Source organism: Opisthorchis viverrini (genome assembly GCF_000715545.1).
Source record: "Opisthorchis viverrini unplaced genomic scaffold opera_v5_54, whole genome shotgun sequence".
In the NCBI taxonomy this organism is placed as follows: Eukaryota; Metazoa; Platyhelminthes; class Trematoda; order Opisthorchiida; family Opisthorchiidae; genus Opisthorchis; species Opisthorchis viverrini.
The window spans coordinates 218010-242537 of NW_008751711.1; the positions used below are offsets into that span (position 1 = coordinate 218010).

Consider the following 24528-nt stretch of genomic DNA (forward strand, 5'->3'; position numbering starts at 1 on the left):
AATAGTTGTACACATTGACAGGAATGCACACCGTTTCACGCCAAATTTATAAACTTCTTTCATAAAACTTGGAATCGATATATCTCTGGATACGATCACCGACTCAAACATTGATTTCCAGTAAGTCAGATTCAGTTTAAAACCAAGGCGGAATTTCAAAGTTGCAGGGATATTTTGGCACGCCGGACTCGCGCCTAATATCTGGATCGATTAGCAATGCAGTCTGCACTGGGTTTCCCCAATCTTTGGTCACTGCAGTTCGTACCTCATGATGTTTCGTGGCTTGTCAGTAGAGATCAACACCAGTCGCAAGGATGAACGTTCTTGAAATGACCGCTCATGCTTCATGTGCTAGTGATAACTATCTCATCAGTATGCATACATGGTGTACATCCATCCGTCCGTCACGTTACTTCACATACATTACCTGTGAGCAAAATACAACAAACGGCTGAGCAATAAGCGAGCGAGATGGGACAAAAAGCTGTCACCTGGTGTCACATGTGCAGATCTAGCCAGAAATGAGGCTGGGATTCGTGGTACTCGGGCTTGCTAGACTGATAAGTCGCTTAACTGAATGACTGCTAGGTCCTTCGTCTTTGGTACATCCACGTTTCCTCTGCCATCTGATTGTGCGCTCCCTCAGGGTCTCCGTGATCCAAATGGGCGCGACCAATCAGGCTTTATCTTTTCGTCAATTAATGATTGTACCTTAGGTTCTTTTGGATCTCTTGCAGATAAGCCCCGCCAAAAAGTTAACCTCGGTCACCAAAAAAAAAGATTAGAAAATAGAGGATATGAAACTTGTACTTTTAGTTTAGTGAAGAGGGTAAAATGTCATCAGTGATTTGCACGAAAAAGTCCGTTTTTCGGTACCTTTGCCTCCAAACGATCTCACAAGTAGCTGTCCACGAAAGATTGGTGTGTGCTGCATTGGCGTTTAGTCCTCATCTTGTAGACGTACCAAGGAGATTCGATGGTTTGTTTGTGAGCTCCTGTCGTTGGATCCACAAAGTTCCCGGTATGATTAACCGTTTCATGAGTATAACTCATGTCAATCATCGTTTCAATTCCTTGGTATGATGCACACATATCCGAGATGGTGATTGAGCAGGGAGCGATGTTTCCATCGACAATAGGTCAAGGTTGTGGACGTACATTAAATTTTAGCTAGTAAAAGTGACGGGGATTAACTTTTTGCACATGCACTTTTTGCATTATTGGCGGGGCTTATCTGGAAAAGATCTCTTCTTTTTAGTAAAACAACCTAAAGGGGAAGAGGCTGTCCACTAAAGATCGGTGTGTGCCGCATTGACGCTTAATCTGCATCTTGTAGACAAGCCAAAGAGATTCGATGGTTTTTATGTGAGCTCCAGTCGTTGGATCCACAAAGTTCCCGGTATGATTAACCGTTTCATGAGTATAACTCATGTCAATCATCGTTTCAATTCCTTGGTATGATGCACACATATCCGAGATGGTGATTGAGCAGGGAGCGATGTTTCCATCGACAATAGGTCAAGGTTGTGGACGTACATTAAATTTTAGCTAGTAAAAGTGACGGGGATTAACTTTTTGCACATGCACTTTTTGCATTATTGGCGGGGCTTATCTGGAAAAGATCTCTTCTTTTTAGTAAAACAACCTAAAGGGGAAGAGAGCTTTATCTAGCAACAACAGTCAATAGAACCGTTAATTTGGTTGATCACCCTCATCAGTTTATCCATAAGGCGGCCATAAACGCCGCGTAGTTTCCGTTCGACGATGGATAACACTATTCAGGCCAGTCGTGCGCAGTCGGCGAAGCCTACACAGTGCGAAGTGAATTCAGAGTAACCTAAAGACCGATTGGTAACGTAGTCAAGCACTCGCTAATAACTGAGGGATTCTGCTAAGTTTGTTCGTCTAAAAATGTGCTGCAAGAACCTCATTTTCGTTACCTTCCATCCTCTGATCTTCGTATAACACAAATCCATGGAGGTTTGCAGGATTGATTGACAGAAACCAAGTTTTACGATCACAAACTACGTGACCAAAGTGAACCAGATCTTCTTGTCCTTTCAGCTAAACTTTTCTGCCATCGTCTAGTACACAGTGTGACATGACACCTTTGCAAAACCTGTTTTCTTGTGTCAATCTACTCCAAGTAGCGTTATGCAGACAGCCCGTCCTATTGGTGGTACGTCGAATCCGCTAGACAAAAGATCACGTGACAAACCCTGTTGTGTCCAGATGAGGGACTACACTGATTGGGAACGCTCTCAAATTTCGCTGGAACTAATCAAACTTTCGCCAGTAAGAAGTACTTGCTTGCATTCATCAGTGACCTCTTACTTAATGTGTTTTGCTAGATTTAGCTACTGTCCAGGACGAATGCACTTTTAGTTGGTATTCAACAATCAGCGTGTTATGTCTAGTGTCTAATATGAGTTTGCGTCGTCATCTGGCCATTAACTATCATGTAGGATCGGGCAATCTTACGCTTGTGTTGATCTGGAATGTTACTGAATTGTGATTGGTTATTCAGACGCCCATTCCTATTGGTCGACCGTCCAGCTGACGGTCAGCTGACCGTTCAGTTGACGCCCACGATGATCGTCTAAGCCGAACACTACGATTCTCCTGGTTCGAAGATTTATATGCCACTTTCCCTGTTTCACCGACAGTCCGACTCATTTTATTTTCTTTCTAAATGAGTTAGTGATATTTGTTCACGTGACCACACAATACCTCGGTTGATAATTGTAGCTACAAACAGTTCCAGCAACATTACCAAATCAATCAGGTTTCTGGTATCAGTTTAGTAGTTATCGTCCCTTTGTATATTGCGCCACCCTTCCTTAACACGAGATTAGTTGAATCCGCCTCAGTTCATCCGACAAGAACCAACTGCTGACTATCTTGTTTGACCGTGATTTTCGAGTTTGAGTCCTGGCTATTTAATGCTGTGTTTGGAATTCGAGCTACCTAAATCCTTTGTTGTACTAAGACTGCTAATTTTGGTTCAGTATGTTGCTGATATAGGAATAACCCTCCAGCTTCTTAATTTGACATTTATTGTCGTCTTGATGTAGTCATCCTCAAAGAGTCTACTTGGTATTTGTTCTTTCGCAGTACTTTCTCTTTATTTCTTTCCGGACAGCTTAGTGTATGTTCTTCCCCCTCTAAGTAGATACTGAACACACTTTCTCGCGATGCTGAGGCATTTTTCCTTTTTGTCAGTCGTAAGCAGTTTTCCGACTTTCAGCCGAGGTTTTTCCTGTGAGTCAGGCCCATGTTTGCTGAACAGGTGAGAAGCACTTTCCAGCTGTTTCGTCTTCATTGGGAGTCATCTGCAGTGCACACCTCACGGAATTCAGTTTTGAGGCGAAGAAACTTCTCGCTGATCAGCACCCAAACAGAACATAGCCCCACCAATCCTTCAAGACCGCATCACGTGGTCAGTTTTTAATTGACTGGTTCCCCGGGTGACAAATTCTCCGGTGAAAGTTTTGCTCCTCTTGTGAAACTACCTCCCTCCGAACTATTTTAAGAATTACTCACCATGCTGATCAGTCACTGATGGCTAAGAAGTCACGTGTTCAAACTACCAGCCTAGAGGTCAGTGGTTCGAACCTGCCTAATGGAGTGTCGTGAAATGAGTTCAGGTGTATCTTCTTGCTGTTGAGTGCTTGATTGGCATGGCTTCTAGGTCACTTTTGAGCACCCGAGTATCGTAAGTCGTCGCTGATTGGCTATTTGAACGTTTAATCGATAGCTGGCTTTTCTTATCAATCGAATCGATAGCCCTCGTGTACAAATCTTGGTGCAACAGGCAGTTTGTAGTATTTTTCAGACATTCAAGAGTTATTTCAAAGAATTCAGTCTTCCTTCCGAAGATGACGCATGCCGAACGATACCTTCACAACACACGGTGGGCCAGGTATTTTCACTGCATTCTAGGTATGGGGCAATCTAGAGTGTCTTGGGGCGTGCACTGGCGGTCTTTAGAATTAAAAATGTAAGGCTTTAAAGGTTCTTTTATGTTTTTGCCAGAGGTTTACCTTGCAGGATAAGATCCTAGAGTTAGTCTTAGTTTTAGATCTGATAACTGCCTGACAAATGTTCCGCGACTACTTGAAAGAGGCTTTCGGGAAGTATTAGGTGTGTATTTCGTTTCTTCTGGCTTGCGCCCATAAAAATTAGCCGACAATACTACCGTCTTTATTCTGATTGGATACAAATGTGTCCGGTTTCATTCGTCTCTATTTGTCCACTCACGATTTGTGTTGTCTGCAGCCTCAGAATTTGATTGGTCCATCAGGAACCGTCATTTTCAGTAGTTTGTAGTCCTTATTTGATTGGTTCCTTTGGTATAGTCTTTGAATAGACTTCGGTGTTTGTTTCAGTTTCGGCAATTTATCATGTATTTCACGGATGAAATTGATGTAGATGCCGTCAGTCTTTCTCGAATGCAGCGCTCACTAATTTACATGCGGTATTATGTGGAGTTAACGTGAAAACATTAAAAAATAGTGGCAAATGAAGAAAACGTTCAAACTAATGGGGTTTTCGTTTGACTTAGAAAGTTTTAATTGCCGTGATTAGTCAATATCGTGGTTTTTTCTTCGCCACCGCTTTATGAGCTTGGGCCTTTCACACTGGCAATGATGATTCTTCCCGATAGAACCTATTGGTGCAGACCACTGGAATTGAAAGCAGTAGAAAGGGGCTTCCGTAAACAATCAGTTTTTTTACCAAACTCTGCTGAAACATGTCGGAATTCGCTGAAATAATGAACCTGAGGTATGAAACAAACGAAGTTTCGAAATACCGTTTGAAACAATGTTTTTGCGTGGATTCATTCGATTTGATTCTGCATGTAGTTTGGTAAAAAGCTTCTCTACCGTACGCTTACAGCTATGTCCTGCTGGCCCTGTACCTGTCTGATGACTACTAAATTGGGAAACAAAAATAGAAACTGGGCTGTAGAGTGTTTTTAGCAATCTGCGTGTCTACTCGTCTGAATAAACAACTGGGTCCAGGTATGCACTCAGGTGCCAAAGTACACATTTTGTTCCGATTAATTTGGTAATTCTGATGTCCCCCCGGCGTAGGATACCTATTGCAAGACAACCTGAAATAGGTAGACGTCCGCTGTGCCAAAAACAACGACGGTATCAAAATTGTTTTCGTTGCACGCTTCTCACTCTCGGTCGGTTAACATATTTCGGTGGGCGAGAGTGTCAAAACACCAGTCGAGACCTAACAAGATGTTGGGGCGTCCTAACGGATCGAACGTGCATACGTTTGGAAAATCCTAACTATATGCGTATCCGAACATCAATAATAACCATTCTTTTATTAAATAGTTTCTTCCGTCACGAACCGAAAAAAATGGTCGCATTGCTTCATTGGGTCCCACTAATTAGGATATACGGCAGAATCGCCCGGGGACGGTCGGCAGTTCAGCATCGAAACTTGATTGACCCGCTCTTGGCTGGTACGGTTTTCCCAGACGGTAGCATGGTGTGTCTACTTAAAAAAAGTGAGTAGCTGACCCGAACTTTGCCATTCAAGGGAGTTTTAGAACAGCTATTTATGGTTGGAACTCTATTTAATCTCCCAATGACTTGCCGGTACGGTTTGTACAGCTGCTCGCTTACTAATGAGGTTCGACCCACTCAGGTAACACAGACGGGAAAAGTTGCTACGTGGAACTTTAGAACCTCCGTTGAGAATGGCATCGAGCCCCAGTGTGATAACCATGTGCACAGACCCGAAGGTATCACGTGACACCCGAAAAATGAACCATTAGTATGCGTGCGCGCTCGAGGTAGCTCAGTGAGTAAAGTGTGCACCCATTGACCGTAAGGTCAGTGGTTCGAACCAAACCCTGCCATGTCGCTTGCTCTTGTATGCTCTTGGGTAACCTGGCAGTATCCGAGCCCTCGTGCCTCCTCTCCAGAGGCATGACAGCTAGGAACGAATATTGGGGCTGTGCAATTAGTCAACACTCCTTATGCATGTGAAGGTAGTTTGAACCACCCTGCAGGTCATTTTACCGCGCAGGCAGGAGCATTTGTGATTCTAGGGTTGGGTTCGAATCCGGGACTTTCCGATCAGTAGGCTCACGAACTAAATACTGAAATTTCTCAGGCTCTGCCGAAGATGTTTAGTCGGTTACCACGCACAATTGTGTAGATGTGGGATGTAGAGAAACGCGGTGAAAAGACACTCAGCCTGCTTTTGTTTAAATCTGCAGCGAAGCATGTCATGATAAAATCTGTCAAAAGCTTGCAATATCTGACCAAAGATTAATTTTACTAATGTAGTTGGTTGTGTAACCTTTGGGCGTCCTACAAAACAGGCTGTAGAGACGTCAGAGTAGAGCTCGAATAGTGCGATAAACGCCTTTTCTCCTCAAACACTTGGGTACCTTGAAGTTGAAATGATATGACAGCAAGAAGTCCTGTGTATTCGGAGAGGCCATTTAGTGGGGTACGCGACAGATGCGCTTTTATATCATGTACAAATCATGTACAAATCGACTAGGGGGGGAGCAAGACTTTCATGCGGATAATCGAACAACATAAACAATGAGAAAAACGCCTAGCATAACTCCTTTTCAGATGCTTTCGAGCCTGAAAAATATCACGTGGATTTTCACGGCAAAAGTGTACTTTCTACTGACATCTCGACAAACGTTTCATGCAACTCGTATTGGCAGAATGTGTGCCGTGTTTTCAGTTCAACCCGTGCGCAACTGTTACTTTGTCAAGCAGTTGGAAGTTAATCAGGTTACACGTGCACCTTCTGAGGGTGGGTTGGCTTGGGTCAGTTTTTGAAATACTGTGTGCCTAGCTTGGGCCGAAACGATGTACTAAACTGCAACAAAGTAGACGACAATCTGAATAAACCGTATTTTCAACTTTGACTTCTACAACTGACCTTGTTCAATGATACGCACGTCGTAGAAGGTGGACAAACTCATTTTTGGTCAATCTGGTGACTGTTTTGACAATCCCCATTCCAAATCCCGATACGTTGCTGAATTTCTGCCCTTGGAAGTACTTCCCTAGAACAGCCAAGTCACTCTTTTCATAAAAGAAACTACTAACAAGGTTGTGAAGACCTCTTCCACAGCCGACGACCGATTTCACCCTTCCAATTCGGGCTCATCAGGTAGGCGCAGTCCCCGAGTTTCCGTCAACCTCATGTTCTACTTGAACCGAAATTGGACTGTTTTCGAGAAATACACTCGTTTACAAGTCAATTTGGTTTTCACGAGAGACTCAACTGAATCTCTCGTTTGTAATATTCTGGAACTGAATGTGGTGCACACAGGCCGCTTCATGATTCAGTTGTTGTTACGATATTCGAGCTATAGCAGTATATTTTCCTTTATGAAAAGACAAACCACTATTGTTTTAACACCCGTCTTGGCGCGATCATTTTGGTTGGTCCCTGCCAAAGGAAGGGCTGTTCAAACAAGGGCACCGGTTTGGACGGCAAGCTCCCCTTGTAATCGGTTTATGGAGCAACAATTATTACGAGGGGGGTGAAAGAAACCACTTTCCCCTCCTCTAAGCTAGACCCCCTTTCGCTTGTTCCACAAGCAGTATGCCGGACCACAGCAAAGTCCGATGAACAGTAACTTGATGACGTCATTTGTTGTTCTTCCGATATGACCTTAGTTGTTTCCGCTCACTCGTCGCGGTGGGGCAAGGCGTTTCAACCGACAGATCGTGCACTTGTCAGGTACGACACCCAGTTTAGATGTAGTAGGCAACAAAAACAGTCTGAACTGATGTGAGGAAAGCGGTTGGTACAATAGAATGCTCTACCTGTACTTTGGAAATCGCCGACTGGTGCTGAATGCTGACAGTTCATACATTTATTGGTCATGCTTTTTGGAAACATTGCGCACAACCTGACAGCCATCATCGAGCAAATCTTTCATGATTTTGTTTCATCTCAAGTTTGCTTAAACGGGACCTCTGACCAGGAAACACCTCTCAGTAAGAACATCCAATTAGAGAGAAAGGTATCGTGCCGGTAGAACGGCAAAACTCCGTGATTTTTTCACGCCCAATTAACTTTCGACCGATGGTCGACTTACGTCGTACCAGGAATACCTGTTTACCCCCGTCCGAATTCATGCTGTCCACTTAGTACGTCATAACGAACCATTCGGGTGTTTAAGTGGTGGCGGTGGTAGCATTTCCTGGACGTACATTGCCAAAACCGCATTTTCTTTTGTAAGCGGACAGTTGTCCAACAACGGGGCAAATCAGACGTGTACACAGTGTTCCCGTGGAGGATGAATGAGTGAATGAACGCAAATCATTTTCGACAGGTGCTCCCCATCTGTCTGTCAGTCTCGTTGTCCAGCTATCATGACACCACAAACACACGCAAAGGCTGCAAACGCTGGTTTCGGCAGGACAATTTTTGACTGCGGTGGTTCACCGAACAAAACAGATCAAAGTAGGCAAACGCGCGGTCTGTACATATGTAGACCGATAGTGGAGTAGTTGGTCGCCAAATGGAATAGCGATGGTTCTCTGACGCCGAATGGAGTGAAAACAAGTCGTTTAGTGAACGTGATTCATAAACCAAGTGAACACTCCTCAAAAACTACTGGAAAGCTCCAAATTTTCACGGTTTCAATTAGCACGTCAATTCAGAATTTTGCTTAAACATTTATAGATTGAATGCGGTTACTGATATTTCATCCTGTAAGTAAAGGCGACCGGTGAATGAAAGCCACATAGTAGTCTGCAGCTGGTCTCTTTTTACCACAGTCAGGCATTATCACCTATATAGCAAAGGCGAATTTTGGTAGGAAGATTCGAACCCGCGCTCTTCCAGTCGCCAGAGGTCTGAACACTAAATCGAGCCCACAGCTTTAGCTGGAGACATCCAAGCTGTGTGAACCATAGTCATATATCTTCCAGTTACTATGGCCCAGAATATTCCGTGTCGTAGTTACCGAATATTAATTGTTAGTCGGATAAGTTACTGGAATTTCTAGCTGTCAACCGTATGTCATTTTGGAACGTTTCCAATTGAGTCCAGACATCTCATTTTTTCTTCTAGGCATTCACGTGACTCTCGTTTGAACAGTCATTACCCTCCCGTTTTGGCTCCATTGGTCCGGTGAGACCAAACTAAAGGGGAATCTTTTGGACTTGAGTTTTGCTCCTAAACGACCTCACCAGCCCACCTGACGTGCGACGGAAGAGTGTTACCAGTACTTCCCCAGAACAAGCTGGATGTACCTCAAGTCTGTACATGCTTGCCTCTCAGAGGTTCAGAGTTCGAACCCCTACACAGCCAAGGATATGGACTACTGATAAGCTCTAATGAGAGTGAAATCCGCATTCAGTGGCGGGTGTTCACCGAAACACTTCCGGCAACATGAGGACAGTTTAGACTAGACTGAACGGAAGGTGAAATCCTGGTTTTCGTCAAAAACGCCAGGAAGTCCGATAGAAAAGGCTAACCAAAAATGAAGTTCCAGTGGCATCAGGAATATTTTAAGCTCCAAACTGAGCAAGCTTCATTGTTCGAGCTTCTCAGTGAGACAGAGCTCTCCATGCAGCAACTTTGTAGTCTCCTTCATGTCTAAGAGAAACTTACTGAAATATTGTGGTCAGGATTAAACCAAAAGTTCCTCTTAGTCGGTGTAGTCAGACTCTAGTGATGCTAGACACAGATACAGTTTTACGGTGGTCCGAAAAACATCAAGGTGACGAGCAGGTGGTCAAACCGCGCACTTTTGATGAGTGGTCAGGCAACCGTTGGTCTGCCCAGCGGTCTTGGATTGCAAACGTTTCTTCAACATCGCTGCACATTGACGCGCGTCAGTGACGTCATGATCCGCGCACTGATTGTGTCACATCAGATGGTGACGAAACACTGAGAAGCTAGCAAAATACACTCATTTGCAAACTAACTTGGTTTTTCGAGTGACTGACCTGAAACCCAACTGAATCTCTCGTCTGTGATGTTTCCAGGCAACTGAATGAGCTGCACCAGGCCGCCTCATGTTTCAGTCGCTACGACCTTCGAGATATCGCTAATTTCGTGCAATTTGGGTTCAAGTAGAACATAAGTTTGATGGAAACTCGGGGACTGCGCCTATCTGATGAGCCCAAACTGGAGGGGTGAAACCGATCGTGGGCTGCCGACAAATTTTCAGCGACCTTATGAGTAGTGCGTCACAAGTCCATTGCTAGCTGATCATTCATTCATGAGCTCACCGAAAGGACCAACATTTCAGTGGATACAAAACCTCCAGGTACATTCTCTGTGGATTACAACACCTCGGTACGGAAGAGCAATCTATTCGCAAAAGAGTTGACCAAACTACGTTAAATTTCAGCCGTTCATCTGAACTGACTCCATGTATAGTTTGTCGCTCCACTCCAAGCAAGCAATCCAACTTCGACAAATACATTCGCAAATCAACTGAGGTTTCACCAGGGACTTAAGAGCATCACTTGTTTCTTTGTGATGTTCATCAACTGCACACATTTCACCTCATGTTTCAGTTGTTACAATGTGTCGCGATGCATGTATGGACGTAACACACAACTCACAAGGTTGCTGAAAATATCTTGATAGCCTCGCCCTTCTCTGGACTCATCGTATTCGCGCAGTCCCCAGGTTTCCGTCATTCCAATGTTCTACTTAAGCCCGAATTCCCCGAAATTCTGAGCCATCTCGCATCCCAACTACCAGCGAGAGGAAGAAGGCCTTTGCTGCAGAGTTGGTTATTAGAAAATACCAACTGACCAGTTACAGACTATTGGACAGGGAAGCAAAACTCCCATACGAATCTTATTTACAAAAATTGAACATCCATCTTCTCCTGAACGCGCCTTCCTGAACTTTCCTGGATATTCATTGGTTGTTGCTCAAATCCAAGCAAATGCTACAAAGCGACTCCACAAATTCCGCAACAGATCTCCCTTTTCGAGAGACGCTAGGCCAATTTACAGGAAAAAACATACGACTCGCAGGCCTCCCCATCAGTAGTATCACCGTTGCACCAGTAGGCATGCATCAGAACACCCTGAATAGGGCCGAATAGGGCCCACCATCAAAAATTGTAGTACAATCAGGTAAGAACGGACTTCAAGAAATTTCGTTTCAGGTTCTTGATAAACAGTCGGTAGTTTTCAATTCGGCGACGTTTCGTTTTGGACACATAAAGCTTCATCAAGTCAAGTGAGCAGGTCTACACATTGGCCAGGTTCCAAGTGACTGAAGACTGCAGAAAGGTTCGATAGCTAATTGCATCGTAAGGTAATCTTGAGAACCATGGTTACCATGAATATTGATCACAAAGTTGATGAGGTCACTGGCTGATATTCTGTCACATCTTGGGACACACCTGAGCGGCTCGGTAAGTCTGTGAAAACCACTAAGAGGACTGATAACCTCATTCTGGAAGATACAAACAACTGAGACCGTCAGAACGAGATGCATTTAACCGTGTGAACATGAAATGGGATTCGTTGGACTTTTTCAGATGGTCGATATCCCGAAACCCAAACATTCTAACCAAGGAGGACTGTTTCGTATCGATCAACCCCCACCCCGGCCATCAAAATCAGGAACATGATAAGTACTAATGAATGATGGAGAGTCTTTTGAACTACTAAGCGAGGAGTCATAGTTCTGCTGCCTAAACTACTGATTTCCGAATGCCTTTCGGTAATGTCAGTTCAGGGGGTAGGAACGCAAATAGGTCAAGATAAAGCCAAGCCAGAATAAAGTCTCCAAGATGTTACTGGAAGAGTGAATTGGTGTTTTAGCTGCCACCGTCGGGAGCCGGAGGTGGTTGTCTTGAAAAGGTCACAAATAAACTAACCTAGATAAAAAGTACACCGGAACTTGACAGATCTTGTCAAACGTAGCACAAATGGGCTGAGCGGACGAGCGCTGTACAGTTTAGGCTTTTTAGAACAGCGCCAAGTGTATGTAGCCGAACATCGAAGCTGATCGTACCGGTTCTGTCAGTGGCGACTTCTATTCTAGACGTTGGTCCAAACCAGATGAACAAAAAGCTTCTCAGTAAGTTGTAAGAAACTCAGCAAGCCACCTTGTCAACAAAGTGGAAGTTCAGGTATACCCTTTTGTTCAGCAGAGACTAGTTCGATAATTATTTCGTCATGAAAAAGCGACATACGAATCTTTGAATAAACTTTCTTGTACGGTTGCTTCATTCAAAACAGTTTCAAATTCTGTTCATAGTCACACCACTCTCGTTTGAACGGTCGTCCACCTGTTCTGGCGTACTTATTCTGGTGAGTTCACACCAAAGGGAGGCACTGGACTCGAGGTTCGCTCTGATTAGAGCTCATTAGCAGTGCATATCCAATGGCCGTGCTTGGATTTGACCCCGGACACGTGACATTAGTTTCAAACAAGAACACACATTTGGTAATTCGGTTGAAAACTGTAGGACCTCTTCTCAGTTACGTGTCACTTTAGTGTTACCTGAACAAGATGGTGACTAACACGGTAGAAGCAGAATAAACTTGGAACTCGGCGACAGTGCAGATCCGTGCAGTATTTGAATCCCAGTCCTTCATCGACCGACGTCCGACACACCAGAATTATCACGCGTAAACTTTCAACATGATTCACGCCTGAGCGATTCGAAGGTTTGTGAATTGTGCTGAACCGTTTTGACTCGGTTAGTAGCCTGAACGCCTAACGGTTTGGTGGAAACACTGTCTTCTTTTTAGTGAGGTATAAACTGTTGATGATTCCCAATAAAGGTGAAATAGCGTTGTTCGACTTCAGTTCTAGGCTTCATTCACAGGAAGGAATCTACCTAAATTTTCAAAACTCCCCACATTACCTACAATCTATACGTAGCTCAAATGAAGTGGAAATCACTGGACGAGTGATGCTTCCATCTGAGAAGAGCTCACCTTAGGAGCCAATCAAAAACATCGTGGTCACATGATTTGGCTTTTTGTGATTGACGAAATAGTGGTCGTGCATTTTGTCCGAGTTGATCACACTACTGATTAGCCCCTAGGTGAATTGTTCAAACCGAAAGAAGGGCGGTACCCGGTTTGAATCTCCCAACTGAAGTTTCGTCATATGCACACTAAAACAGCTGTATAGTGCTTCTAGACCTTTCAGCGGAGATTGTATGCTCTTCTCTGAGACAACAGGTCACATTCTCAGTGGAGTTCAGTTGACGGAAAACGTCCATAGAATTCAGTCAGTAATCAAACCAATAGGAAGTTAGATGACAAGTTTAGTTTGTTCAAGCATTTTGTTCCCGCGCTACCTTATTATTGATTTTCTACCCTCTCTTTCGCCATACAAAACAGTCGAGGTTCAGCGCGCATCGTCCTTCGGCCAACAGGACCCGGCTGAACGCAACAAATTTCACTCCTCGTGGACGGTTTCTACGTTGGACCCCTCGAGTATAGATCAACCACAATCACCTGATAAAGCCACGTCGGGAGTGCAATCTGTCTCCGGTCTTTCCAGTTTTTGCGCTCCACCATCTGCCACCCGATGGACAACATGCTGCTCGCATGAACTCGAATTGTCTTTATTACGGCGGACAGTGGACGAACTACAAGAAGGCCTGTCCAACCACTTTGCACGGGGGATGACTGAAATATCGGCGATGCGTACGGCAAAGAGAGGTAAGTTGACTCTAACAAAAAACAATTGTTCGCTGCTCTGACGTGGATAGTGTTTGTGCTTATGCGATACGACGCTATTACAAAAGCGTTCTTATAATCCTTCTCGAGGAGGCATGCGCAAAGGTTTTTGGTCACCCTGGACTAAATATGAGACCAGACTCCACAGGCATGTGTACTTTCCCGACAGGCGACTTCATTGTGCAATTTGACGTGCATTCACATACAAGGTGAAAGAAGCCAGTATCATGCTTGTGGAACGTGATCATGGCCAGCTGAGAAGTGTTCACTCAGGGCCAACAGATATCAAAATCGGTTTACCACACAACGTCCGCGCAAAAGCATTCAAGACGTTTGTTGATGTCCTTCTCTTTGAAACAATGTTATGTGTTTTGCGTGTAAGTGTTGACATTGGGTTCTACGACGTCGTCGTCATCATCATCATAATCATCATCATCGTCATCATCATCATCATCTTCATCGACAGCATGACATCCATATTCAACACCGATGCTCTATGATATACCCGATCTCAAAAGCAGTGAGACAAACAAACTACGTTCTTTCTGTCGGGTGGCCCCAAATGAAGACGGTCTGCTCTGTCTATGCAAACCATAGACAACGTACTACTCACGAGGTCGCTGAAAACCTTTTGACAGCATACGACCGTTCTCGCTCTTCTTGAGAGAGCGTATGTCCAGAACTGTTTGATTTGGTTTCAACCAAAACATAAGGTTGACGGAAACGCCGGTATTTCGCCTACCTGGTGAGCCCCGAAAGAGCTAAAAACTGGTCACGAGCTGCCGAAATGTTTCCAGCAACCTTATGGGAAATGTGTTACGTCTGAACAGAGACCATGGGAATTTCTCCAGCCTTACCTGAACCAGACCGTATTGCGGTAATTCCGAACACGAACACGGCGGTCACCTTTTCAATGGGCTTCGACCCCTTTCAATGTAATATTGTTTACTTTCTGTTTGCTTTCAAGCACAAATACTCCCCTGAATTCCCTATCATCGGCGACAACCTCCTGATTGAGCCGACCACGTCCTCCCATTAGGCTTCACCAAATCGCGAAAGAGGGTAAACAAACCGAGACTGCGTGGCGTCTTAATTCGGCGCTAAACTTACCCCATCTGGCCATTGTGAAAGCTTAGCAAAAGACGTCTGCAGTGATGCAATCAGCCAGTCTACAAATTAACGACTGTTCGCAGCTGGCTTCAAACTTTGCCTTCGGACTCAAACCTGGTGTTTCAGTAAGCCAAGCAAGCTTCGTTTCCGAAATTTCACTCTATGGAGGGAACCGTGTGACAGATGCGACCAAAAACCACTTGTTGTTACCCCCGCCCCGCGCAAATATTACTGAGTTTGCTGCAAAACTGACACCCGCCTAATGGTTTCTTGAACATGCACGCACCGCAACCGAGTGAAAAGACGAACTGTACCAAGTGTTGTGTCTGCCACCCAAAGCCGATACTGAATAGGGAGTGCAGGTCATGGGTCGAGTTTCCGAAGAGGTCACATGTTAACATCTCCAAATTACACACTTTCTAGATAACTGGTAGTTCCTTAGGCTGTTCCTGGAGTATACAGTTTGAACAGTCTTGATCCGAGTGATTCGACCATCTTCGAAATGGTCTACGTTCACTATCCCGTGCTACCAAAAGGTGCGTTTACACTTCCATGTGCTGGCTGAGGTTTATGAATATCTCGATATCGATATCTCGAATATCGTACCAACAACTGAATCATGAGGCGACCTTGCGCAGCACGAAACCAAAGTAAAGACTCGGGTCGTTCTATCCCCTCCAAAACCAATTTGTTTAACCGAAATGGTTCGAGATCTCTGTTCCATGCCAGCTTTTTGTCAGCTGTAGAATGCTCCGGGGGATCAATTAGTAGGATGAACAGCCAAAAAGTCACTTTTTTGGCTGCATCGAAAGTACACTTTAACGCGAGTCTTAAATCGCGGAAATCAGCGACAGTAAAAAACCGTCTTAAACCTCGAGAAATACACTCATTTGCAAATCAACTTGGTTTTCACGAGAGACTCAACTGAATCCCTGGGGTGGCCTGTGTGCAGCACATTCACTTGTAGAATATCGTAAACGAGAGATTTAGTTGAGTCTCCCATGAAGACCAAATTAATTTGCAAATGAGTGTATTTCTCGAGGTTTAAGACGGTTTTTTACTGTCGCTGATTTCCGCGATTTAAGACTCGCGTTAAGGTGTACTTTCGTTGCAGCCAAAAAAGTGACTTTTTGGCTGTTCATCCTACTAATTGATCCCCCGGAGCATTCTACAGCTGACAAAAAGCTGGCATGGAACAGAGATCTCGAACCATTTCGGTTAAACAAATTGGTTTTGGAGGGGATAGAACGACCCGAGTCTTTACTTTGGTTTCCAACTACTAACGGTTGGAAGTTGTATTAAACCCTCCTTTGTGTTCCTTTATTCCGCAGACCAGATTTTCCAAGCACTGGAGCTGTTCGGGGTCGAGTTGAACAAAACCCTTTGTGGTCAACGAAACCGACACCGCTCCTCCACTCCGTCCAATTGTACGCAGTTGTTTGCAGACATTTCGCCCAAATTCCGTCTCATGGTGGAACAGTTTATGGTCGGCCAAAGTGACGTCACCCTTGACATTTCTATCCCCATTGACAATTTGGTAATGCAGTTGCTCATTGATGCCTCGTGTCAAGCGGATCCAAGCACGTCGGGGACGACACTTGAAGCTTTTAACGAAGAAATAAGGTAAGGACTTGGAAGTTGAGAATGAATTACGTCATACCGATCGACCTCACTACTTCGTCAATGGGGCGTCGGTAATTTTATCGTTGTACAGTGGGTTTGGAATAGAGCGGATGAGGTAGACTTCACCTTGGGGTCGCTAGAACTCTGAACAATTTGTTTAGTCGATTGGATATTTCGTGTCAAAAATTAGGAGCAACACATAATATGCTACTTATAGGGTCTTCGCAGTCCACTTCGAGGTTGTCCCTCTCAGAACTCAATTAGCAGGCCTCATTTCCAAATTCTAATCGATCAAACTGATAAACTGAAATCTAACGAGACTGTTTATTCTGGGCAGACTGAGTCTCTCGCAAAACCAAATTTTTGTTTGCAAATGAGTGTTCTTCGCCAATGGCGTGTAATTTGGCTTCAAGTGGAACATAAAGTTGACGGAGACTCGAGGACTGAGCCCACCAGATGAGCCCCAAGACGGACGAAACCGGTGGTGGGTGACCGTCGAAGAATTTTCAATAACCTAGTGAGTAGTATCTTACATCGATACATGTATCGCGATATCTCGAAAATCGTACCTAGTGAAACATGGGGCGGCCTGGTGCAGCACATTCATTTGCTTAAAAATATCATGAACGAGAGATTCAGCTGAGTTACAGGTGAATTTCTTGCAAAACCAAATTAGTTTGGAAATGACTGCATGCACCGTTTTCGTGCAATTTGGTTTCAAGTAGAACATAAGGTTGACGGAAACCCGGGGACTGCAACTTCCTGATGCGCCCCAAGAAGGGCGAAACTGGTCATGGGCTCTCGACGAATTTTCAGGCACCTTATGAGTAGTGTATTACGAATATACATGTATCACGATATCTCGCATATCGAAACGACTGAAACATGAGGCGACATGGTTTAGCACATTCAGTTGCCTGGAAACTTCACAAACGAGAGATTCAGCTGAGTTCCCTGACAAAACCGAATTTTTTTTAGCAAAGGAATGCATTTCGCTAAGACTGAGGTTTGATTTGTTATACTTTACGGAGAGATCAAACAGGTGGCTTATCAGCACCGGATATCGATCAACCGCACCAACGGCACACGTCACGGCCGCAACGAGGTTAAAAACGGTTGAAAATACAGATGGCATTGGATCTGATTTGGTCATGTCACTTTGAAGCCACAGTGCAGTGTTTCTCGGAGAGGGGGGGGGCATTCTGTTATCACCAATAGAGTGCAGTGCATCATCGTACTTTTTTGGCGCACGGTGGGAAACGACTGCTTATTAGACAGGTCACAAACCAAAAATGCAAAACGTCAATCAGAATTTAATGAATTGCCTCTGAACAGCACCCCCCTTAGAGATCGTATCAACCAGTCCGGTAAAGAGGTGAAATTTGAAGGGGTAAATGACGTATGGGGAAACTGGGTTCTCTAAACTACATGGCTTTGCATGGAACTCTCGCTTTCTGTTCAGGCGTGGCTATTTTGGTTGGTTCACACCGAAAAAGGGATTCATTGGATATGACTTTTGATTAAAATTCAGCCAATTTCCTCAAACCGCAATCAATCAATCAATCAATCAATCACTCGATCAGTAGTTTGCTCAGAGGAAGAATAATTTCAAATGATGTGTGAAATTACCCTTAGATTAGTCGTCATTCGAGGAGAGTTCCTTTCAATACGGGAACACGTGACGTTGTTTCTGTGGTTGAATAATGATTGGCGCTCTATCCCTTCCAACGAAAAGCTAATCACATTCTCGAGAACAGTCCAATTTGGGTTCAAGTAGAACATGAGGTTGATGGAAACTTGGGGACTGCGCCTACCTGATGAGCCCAAACTGGAAAGGCGAAGCCGGTCGTGGGTTGTAGAAGGGTTTTCAGCAACCTTGTGAGTAGTTCCCCCATGAAAATATACTATGATATCTCGAATATCGTGCCAAATGAATCATGAGGTGGCCTGTGTGCAGCACATTCAGTTGTAGAATATCACAAACGAAAGATTCAGTTAAGTCTCTCGTTAAAACCAAATTGATTTGCGAATGAATGTATTTCTCGAAAACAGTCCAATTTGGGTTCAAGTAGAACATGAGGTTGACGGAAACTCGGGGACTGAGCCTACCTGTTGAGCCCGAATTGGAAGGGCGAAACCGGTCGTGGGCTGTCGAAGAGTTTTCAGCATTTTTGTGAGTAATTTCCTGTACGAAACTAATCACATTACTGTTCAGCCGCCCTTGGCCAAACGGTTCAGTTTTTTGGGATCCGCTCTGCTGATGCTTCCAAACAGGGATGAAAATGTTCTTCTCACCCTCACTCCAAAGACGAACTCCCAGCTGAAGATTACCGAGGTTTCTCATATTACCTTAGATCTTTTACGTGTTTCCGAGTAGTTGTCATGCTTGATGGTGTCAGGATTTAAACGTTCCGAATTTGAAGATGAAGGCTCCATCAATGCCGCAACAGGGCATGCCCTTGGACAGCTGTCTTGACCTTACTGGCAATCATCAGCAGCTTGCACCGCACGAAACTCCACGGAGTCGCCAACACGCAATCTCCAGGGTACAAGTTTGATTTCTTAGCCATTCGGTCACGAGCGGATGATCAGCAGCGTGAGTAACTCGCACTCAAACGGTTTATAGCGCAACCTATTTTCGGCTGCGGGATCCATACAGTTTGACATCTTGAGCAACAGCTCACTCACTCATCGGGTGAATTTTGTCCTTCCTCAGAGCTACCTAAAGACTGTCGGTAGTGTGAGGAGATTCGGGAACTCTGGTGAAGACTTAGTCGTGTAAGTAAGGCTCATCTACGCGGAATAGCCGAGATGTTTCGCCCTTATTAGGAATCGTCAGCAGGGCGAATCCCAAGAAACATCATAAAGTCGCGACTTCCCGGCTACTAGTTTCCGGATGCCTTGAAAGACCCCACCAAGTCTCACTCGTAGCAACAAAGGTAAGATCGTTTCATTTTTGTCCCCAATGCTTGTTCCAAAAGGCTTAGTTGGAACCAAGTGCGGCAGTGCGCATGATTTTGTTTGCCCATCTATCCAAGAAAACCACAAAAAATCGTTCGTATCACCAGTAGGGTGATAACTCGGATCTTCTCTGAAGTGTTTTGACAAAGTGATGAGAGTTCGAAATAGCCATCTACATTACATCTTGTTACTCGCGCAGGTCTATGCTGAAACTTAACAAGAACTCTACAGCTTTTTCGTCCTCTTTGGGAATCATGAACAGAACTTACCTGATGAAACTCGAGAGAGTTTGGAACTCTCGGTCTCTCGATAGTTGACAAACTTGCAGTTCAACTGGTCAGGTATCTCACATCAATGGGTCACGTGGCTGGTCACAATAGAGGATTCTCAGATTGCAGGCTCCGTTGTCTAGGGGATTATTCTACCTTTTGTGAAATTCTCCCTACGGTCACCAGCAGGGAATTTGCGGAGTCGATTCTTTACGAAGGGGCGCACTGTTCGTGGGGCTGAATGAAAGTCGGACCACTAAACAGTGCTTTTTGGTTTTTCGGCATAGGTTGGCTTTGCTTACAGGACGAGACCTGCCAAGATGTGCCGGCGGATCTGAAAGCAATACACTTTATTCACAGTCCAGATGGCCGCCTTCGGGTGGTGTACTGTTGGAAACTCGCCCCTCATTAACCAGCATAGTCTTGCCAGGCCCGAAGTTGAAACGCTCAATCTATGATGACATGGATACCACGAATGGTTTTTAGGCTAACCTTATCCCATTAGACATGATAACTGGAAAACCTCCTTTAAATTGGTCTCTTCTTTCCGAGTGAAGATCACGATCTAATAATAAGCTCACAGTAAGGATGATTTTGCTGTACGCATGAACATTCTTCCGAAGAAATCGTTACCCAAATTCCCGTTATCACGTGATCACCTGATATGATTTCCGATAATTAGTGGCGCTCTGTCCTGTCTAAGTGAGACCTAATCACACTGCTGTTCAGCCACTCTTTTCCAAATAGCTAAGTGTTCAACCAGAATGTCACGGGACCGGTACTAACCGGTGTTTGATGAGACACGCAGTGTGGATGATTCTCAACAAGGATAAAATGGATTTATAGTACTACTCGAGTTCTCAGCTTCACTCACAGGATAAAATCCCTCTTGTATACTGGATTTACAATCGCTGGAGTAGAAAGGTGGAGGCCTGAAGGACTACTAAGAAGGACAGCATGGGTATGCATATAACTACCTTTTCCTCAGGTCAGATAATCACACGAGAACCTCCTATGGGAGACCAATGGTTCGAGTTACTTACAAACATTTGCAGTTTTGTGTGGCTGTGCCCCCTCCAAAGGGAGAAGCAAAATGATGCGAGGAGAAACTCCACAATAAGGCTTCTGTATTCCTGGAAGAGTCTTCCCAATGTCTTTACTAATATTGTAGGACGTTGCTACGAGGTGCATTTAGACAAGATCATCATCATACTGTTTGGTGAGACGCCTCACTTTATGGCGAAAAAAAACTGAAGTTGCTTTTAGGGGCTGTAGGCTTTTGGTCAAGTCGTTCTTCCTTCGCCACTACTATGTGGGTCGGTTAAAAATCTTATGAGCTAACTTAAGAGGGACAGTTTTGAGGGGCGGACACCGTCCAAATTTGAGGAGACCTCCTAAAGAGTTTGGGAAGCGTAATCCACTACTTATAGGGCTGAGAGAAACTCCTCGATAGCCCGTGACCGCTTCGTATTTTTCCTGCCGTTCATCAGGTGATCGCAGTCCCAAACAGCTTTTGATTGTTGTTGATGTCCGGTCAAGAAAGTCGTACGATGTAGTAGCCAGCCAATTTCAGCGGTTAATTTCTATTCACGCCGAATAACGGATAGTCCGGGAACAGCGATCGACTAGTACAAGACCTCTTTCTTCCTTTCACTTTTAAGGTTCGAAATATGTTAGAATGTTTGTACTCAACAATGCGTTTGCTGTCCACAATATTTGGCCTTCAGTTTAGATCATTTTCATTACATTTTGGAGAACAGTGGCGTGTATTTGTGTTCCAGAAGTGGGGGGTCAGTTTCTGAGAAGAAAGCTGCACTTTCTTGAAAGAATCTACTTCCACCGTTTGGTTCATCAGGTAGACGCAGACCCGGTTCCGCTTGAGCCCAAATGGGACGGAATTTGTCGTGAATTTCGTTTTAACGGGTGACTGAACTGAGTCCATTTGAATCTCTCGTTCATAATGGTCCGCTTCAACTAACCGCATCATGGTTCGCGTGAAACGATATTCCAAATATCTCATTAGGTATTCTAGGCGTAACACTACTCATTAGGTTGCCGAAAACTCTTCGGCAGCCCATTACAGGTGGCACCATTCCACTTCGGGTCAATCAAGTAGGTACAGTCTCGAGTTTAGCCTCAAGCTTCAGTCCTACTTGAACCCATATTGGACGGAATCTGCAGAATACTCGCGTTCGCTCACTAGTTTTGTTTTGACGGATGACTCCATCTAAATTTATAGCAGTGAAATGCGACTATCTGGCCACGATGAAGGAGCCGGGTGTGTCACAGACACATTTTTATTGCCCTAATATGTGTACTACTGTACAACTAACGTATAAAAAATTACTCAAGAAGACTACCAGTAACAAACACGGAATGTCATTGGTTTCTTTCCAGTCCTTCACGGTTTTCATACCCACTTTCGTTTTCAAAAAAATATCTTAGAAACCACTTCGAATATCTTTAGATAGCAGTTGGTTCTTGCCCACAGGTATGCGTAAAAATACTACTCTAATTGAGTTCGATTCGTGTGTCCCTTCGCAGAAGTGAATGTCAAACTTGTCAGAGGTACTTAGGGCCCTTTTTGTTTGTAAAAACCCTGTAGGTTCAAATTCATGGAACTGTTTTCCATGGTAAGAATTCCACCCCTTTCAAATTTTTCTTGACTTGGCTCGTCAAGGATCCTGAAGCACTCCGATGAATCTATAAATTGTCCTGGGAAGCGGGTATCACTTTAAACATACTTTGCAGTCATAAAATTTAGGGTTTCAAAGGTATCGTTTGAGAAAATCCCTTCAAAAAGGCATGAATCTAGAAATCTGAGTGTGAAAAGAAGGCATGCCTAGAGACCCAATCAATATATTTCCCACCTGGAACCGAAGCTTTGGATCACCGAGGTGGCCGTTCTCTCAAAGACATCGCCTTCTCCGGAGGGTGCATCTGACACTCCAGTGGTGCTTATTAAAGACAACAACACACTCGGATGGGACTCGAACCCGCTCCTCTGTCCTTACCAGAGAGGACGAGTTTAGAAACGGTGTATACTTGGGGAAATATACTCCGTAGCTCAGTCGATACAAAACACTTCCAGTGCTGGAGGGTTTGCGACTGCCTTTCCCAACCTGGAACATCTATCCTCAGATTCGCAAAGTGCGCACTTGAGATCTCTTTCAGGCTACTGCATATCCTTATCTTCTCCACTATGGCCCAATTTTTGCTAGATTTTTTCACGACTTTTTACCGAAAGAGTACACTTTCAAACCATTAAGTCTCAAAAAGTAGTGACTAGTGTGAACAATCATCAGTTCAGCGTCACTATCTATGGTTTCCAGCAAAGTGCGTCACTTCGAGGTAGAAAAGTAAGGTACTTGACCAAATTCATCTTTCTCGTCCGTATGATTGGATATCTATTTCCTTCCTCACCAGGGTGTTCTTACTAGAATGAGTAAAAAATCGAAAGTTTCTTTCATTCATACATTTATTTCCAGTGTGGTAATTACAAATTAAAAATATATACACAATATGAGCCAAGGTTTTGGTACGCCTTCCCAAGGGAACGATCTGAATAACTGCACAGCTCGATTCGTACGAGCGCTCAGTGTGCCTCGGTCATGTGACAGGAATCGATCGACCTTGTGGCCCATCAGGCCATATCACAGCAACCAATCAGGTGCAACTTAGGATGCGCTGACAACCATTCACCAGTTTTCCAACCGGGTGACCAATCCTCGCTCATCATCATTTACTCCTACTTTAGCCATTGGAAACGTACTGACCTGATATTTGACACAGCGTTCTTTTTGAAAATGTAGAAAAATTCCGTGTAAATCTGGCATGACAACTGAAGTAAACTGCCACTTGACTACATTTTAAAAAAAACTTGTGTCTTTAGCTAGTCTTCATCCGAGAACCAGAGGATTACATCACCGGAACTGGCAAAGGTCAAATACGGGAAAGTCACAGAGCCGTTCTTTCCTGCTTTTGGACAGATGTTATACTGTTGATGTGCGTGTTTGACAAGATAGCACCAAACGTGCCTTCTTATTGTGGACGACATTTCTGTATGGTTCGCTAGAATTTTGTTCCCAGAATCCAACTGCATGCAGGAAGGCACGTTTACTGGGAGTTTAAACCTTGAATAGTTCACGAGGTTTATTCGCTCACAACTTAGTGATGTCTCATAAACGCGGTGTTCACGCAAAATACTCTGAAACCAAGGTTTACGTGCCACGAATAAAAATAAATAAAACGAGAAAATAATGAAACCTCATCGTCCAACGCAAACGGAAGGAGGAAACGAAAGAATGCCAAACAGCTGAAAATAATCAGATTGATTGAGAACATGTGTCTGAAAGTCGGTAAACAGCTGGTTACGTTTCGTAAGCAGGTAGGATGGGATCTCGAGCATAATTGGCTCCAACTACAAGCACTCGTCAGGACCTAAAATGGAAGAAAGTTCGGTTCGCCATGTTTAATCATATGTGGGAAACAACCGAGAAGCGCCCGTTAAAGCAAATGCATTTACAAACACCAGATGGAAAAAATGCTCAAATTTAGGTAAAGCAACAGCATTTGAATGTGTGATGGGTACGATTTACGAACGAGAACCTATCAGAAGAGACACTTATTTCTACAGCGCTAGTATGCCAAGCGATCCTCATGAATGAATCATACTTACCAGACACAATAGCATTTTAAGTCTGAACACAGACCGCTCCATTTAAAGCTCAAAAGATGAAAACAATGTTCTCATAAAGGAAACTACTCACTTGGTTCCTGAAAACCCTTCGACAGCCCACGACCGGTTTCGCCCTTCCAATTTGGGCTCATCAGGTAGGCACAGTCCCCGAGTTTCCATCAAACTTATGATCTACTTGAAC

At 44.2% G+C, this 24528-nt stretch overlaps 1 protein-coding gene across 1 annotated transcript in view; it reads left to right on the forward strand.

Annotated features, from left to right (window-relative positions):
* The window catches only part of T265_03712 (hypothetical protein), a gene marked incomplete at both ends in the record, with an annotated part of 133301 nt that overhangs the window by 66673 nt on the left and 42100 nt on the right, over nt 1–24528 (forward strand). Inside the window, 2 exons of the mRNA XM_009168259.1 lie at nt 13344–13667; nt 16127–16418. Of these exons, the coding sequence (XP_009166523.1) occupies nt 13344–13667; nt 16127–16418 (616 nt within the window). The remainder of the gene's footprint in view (nt 1–13343; nt 13668–16126; nt 16419–24528) is intronic.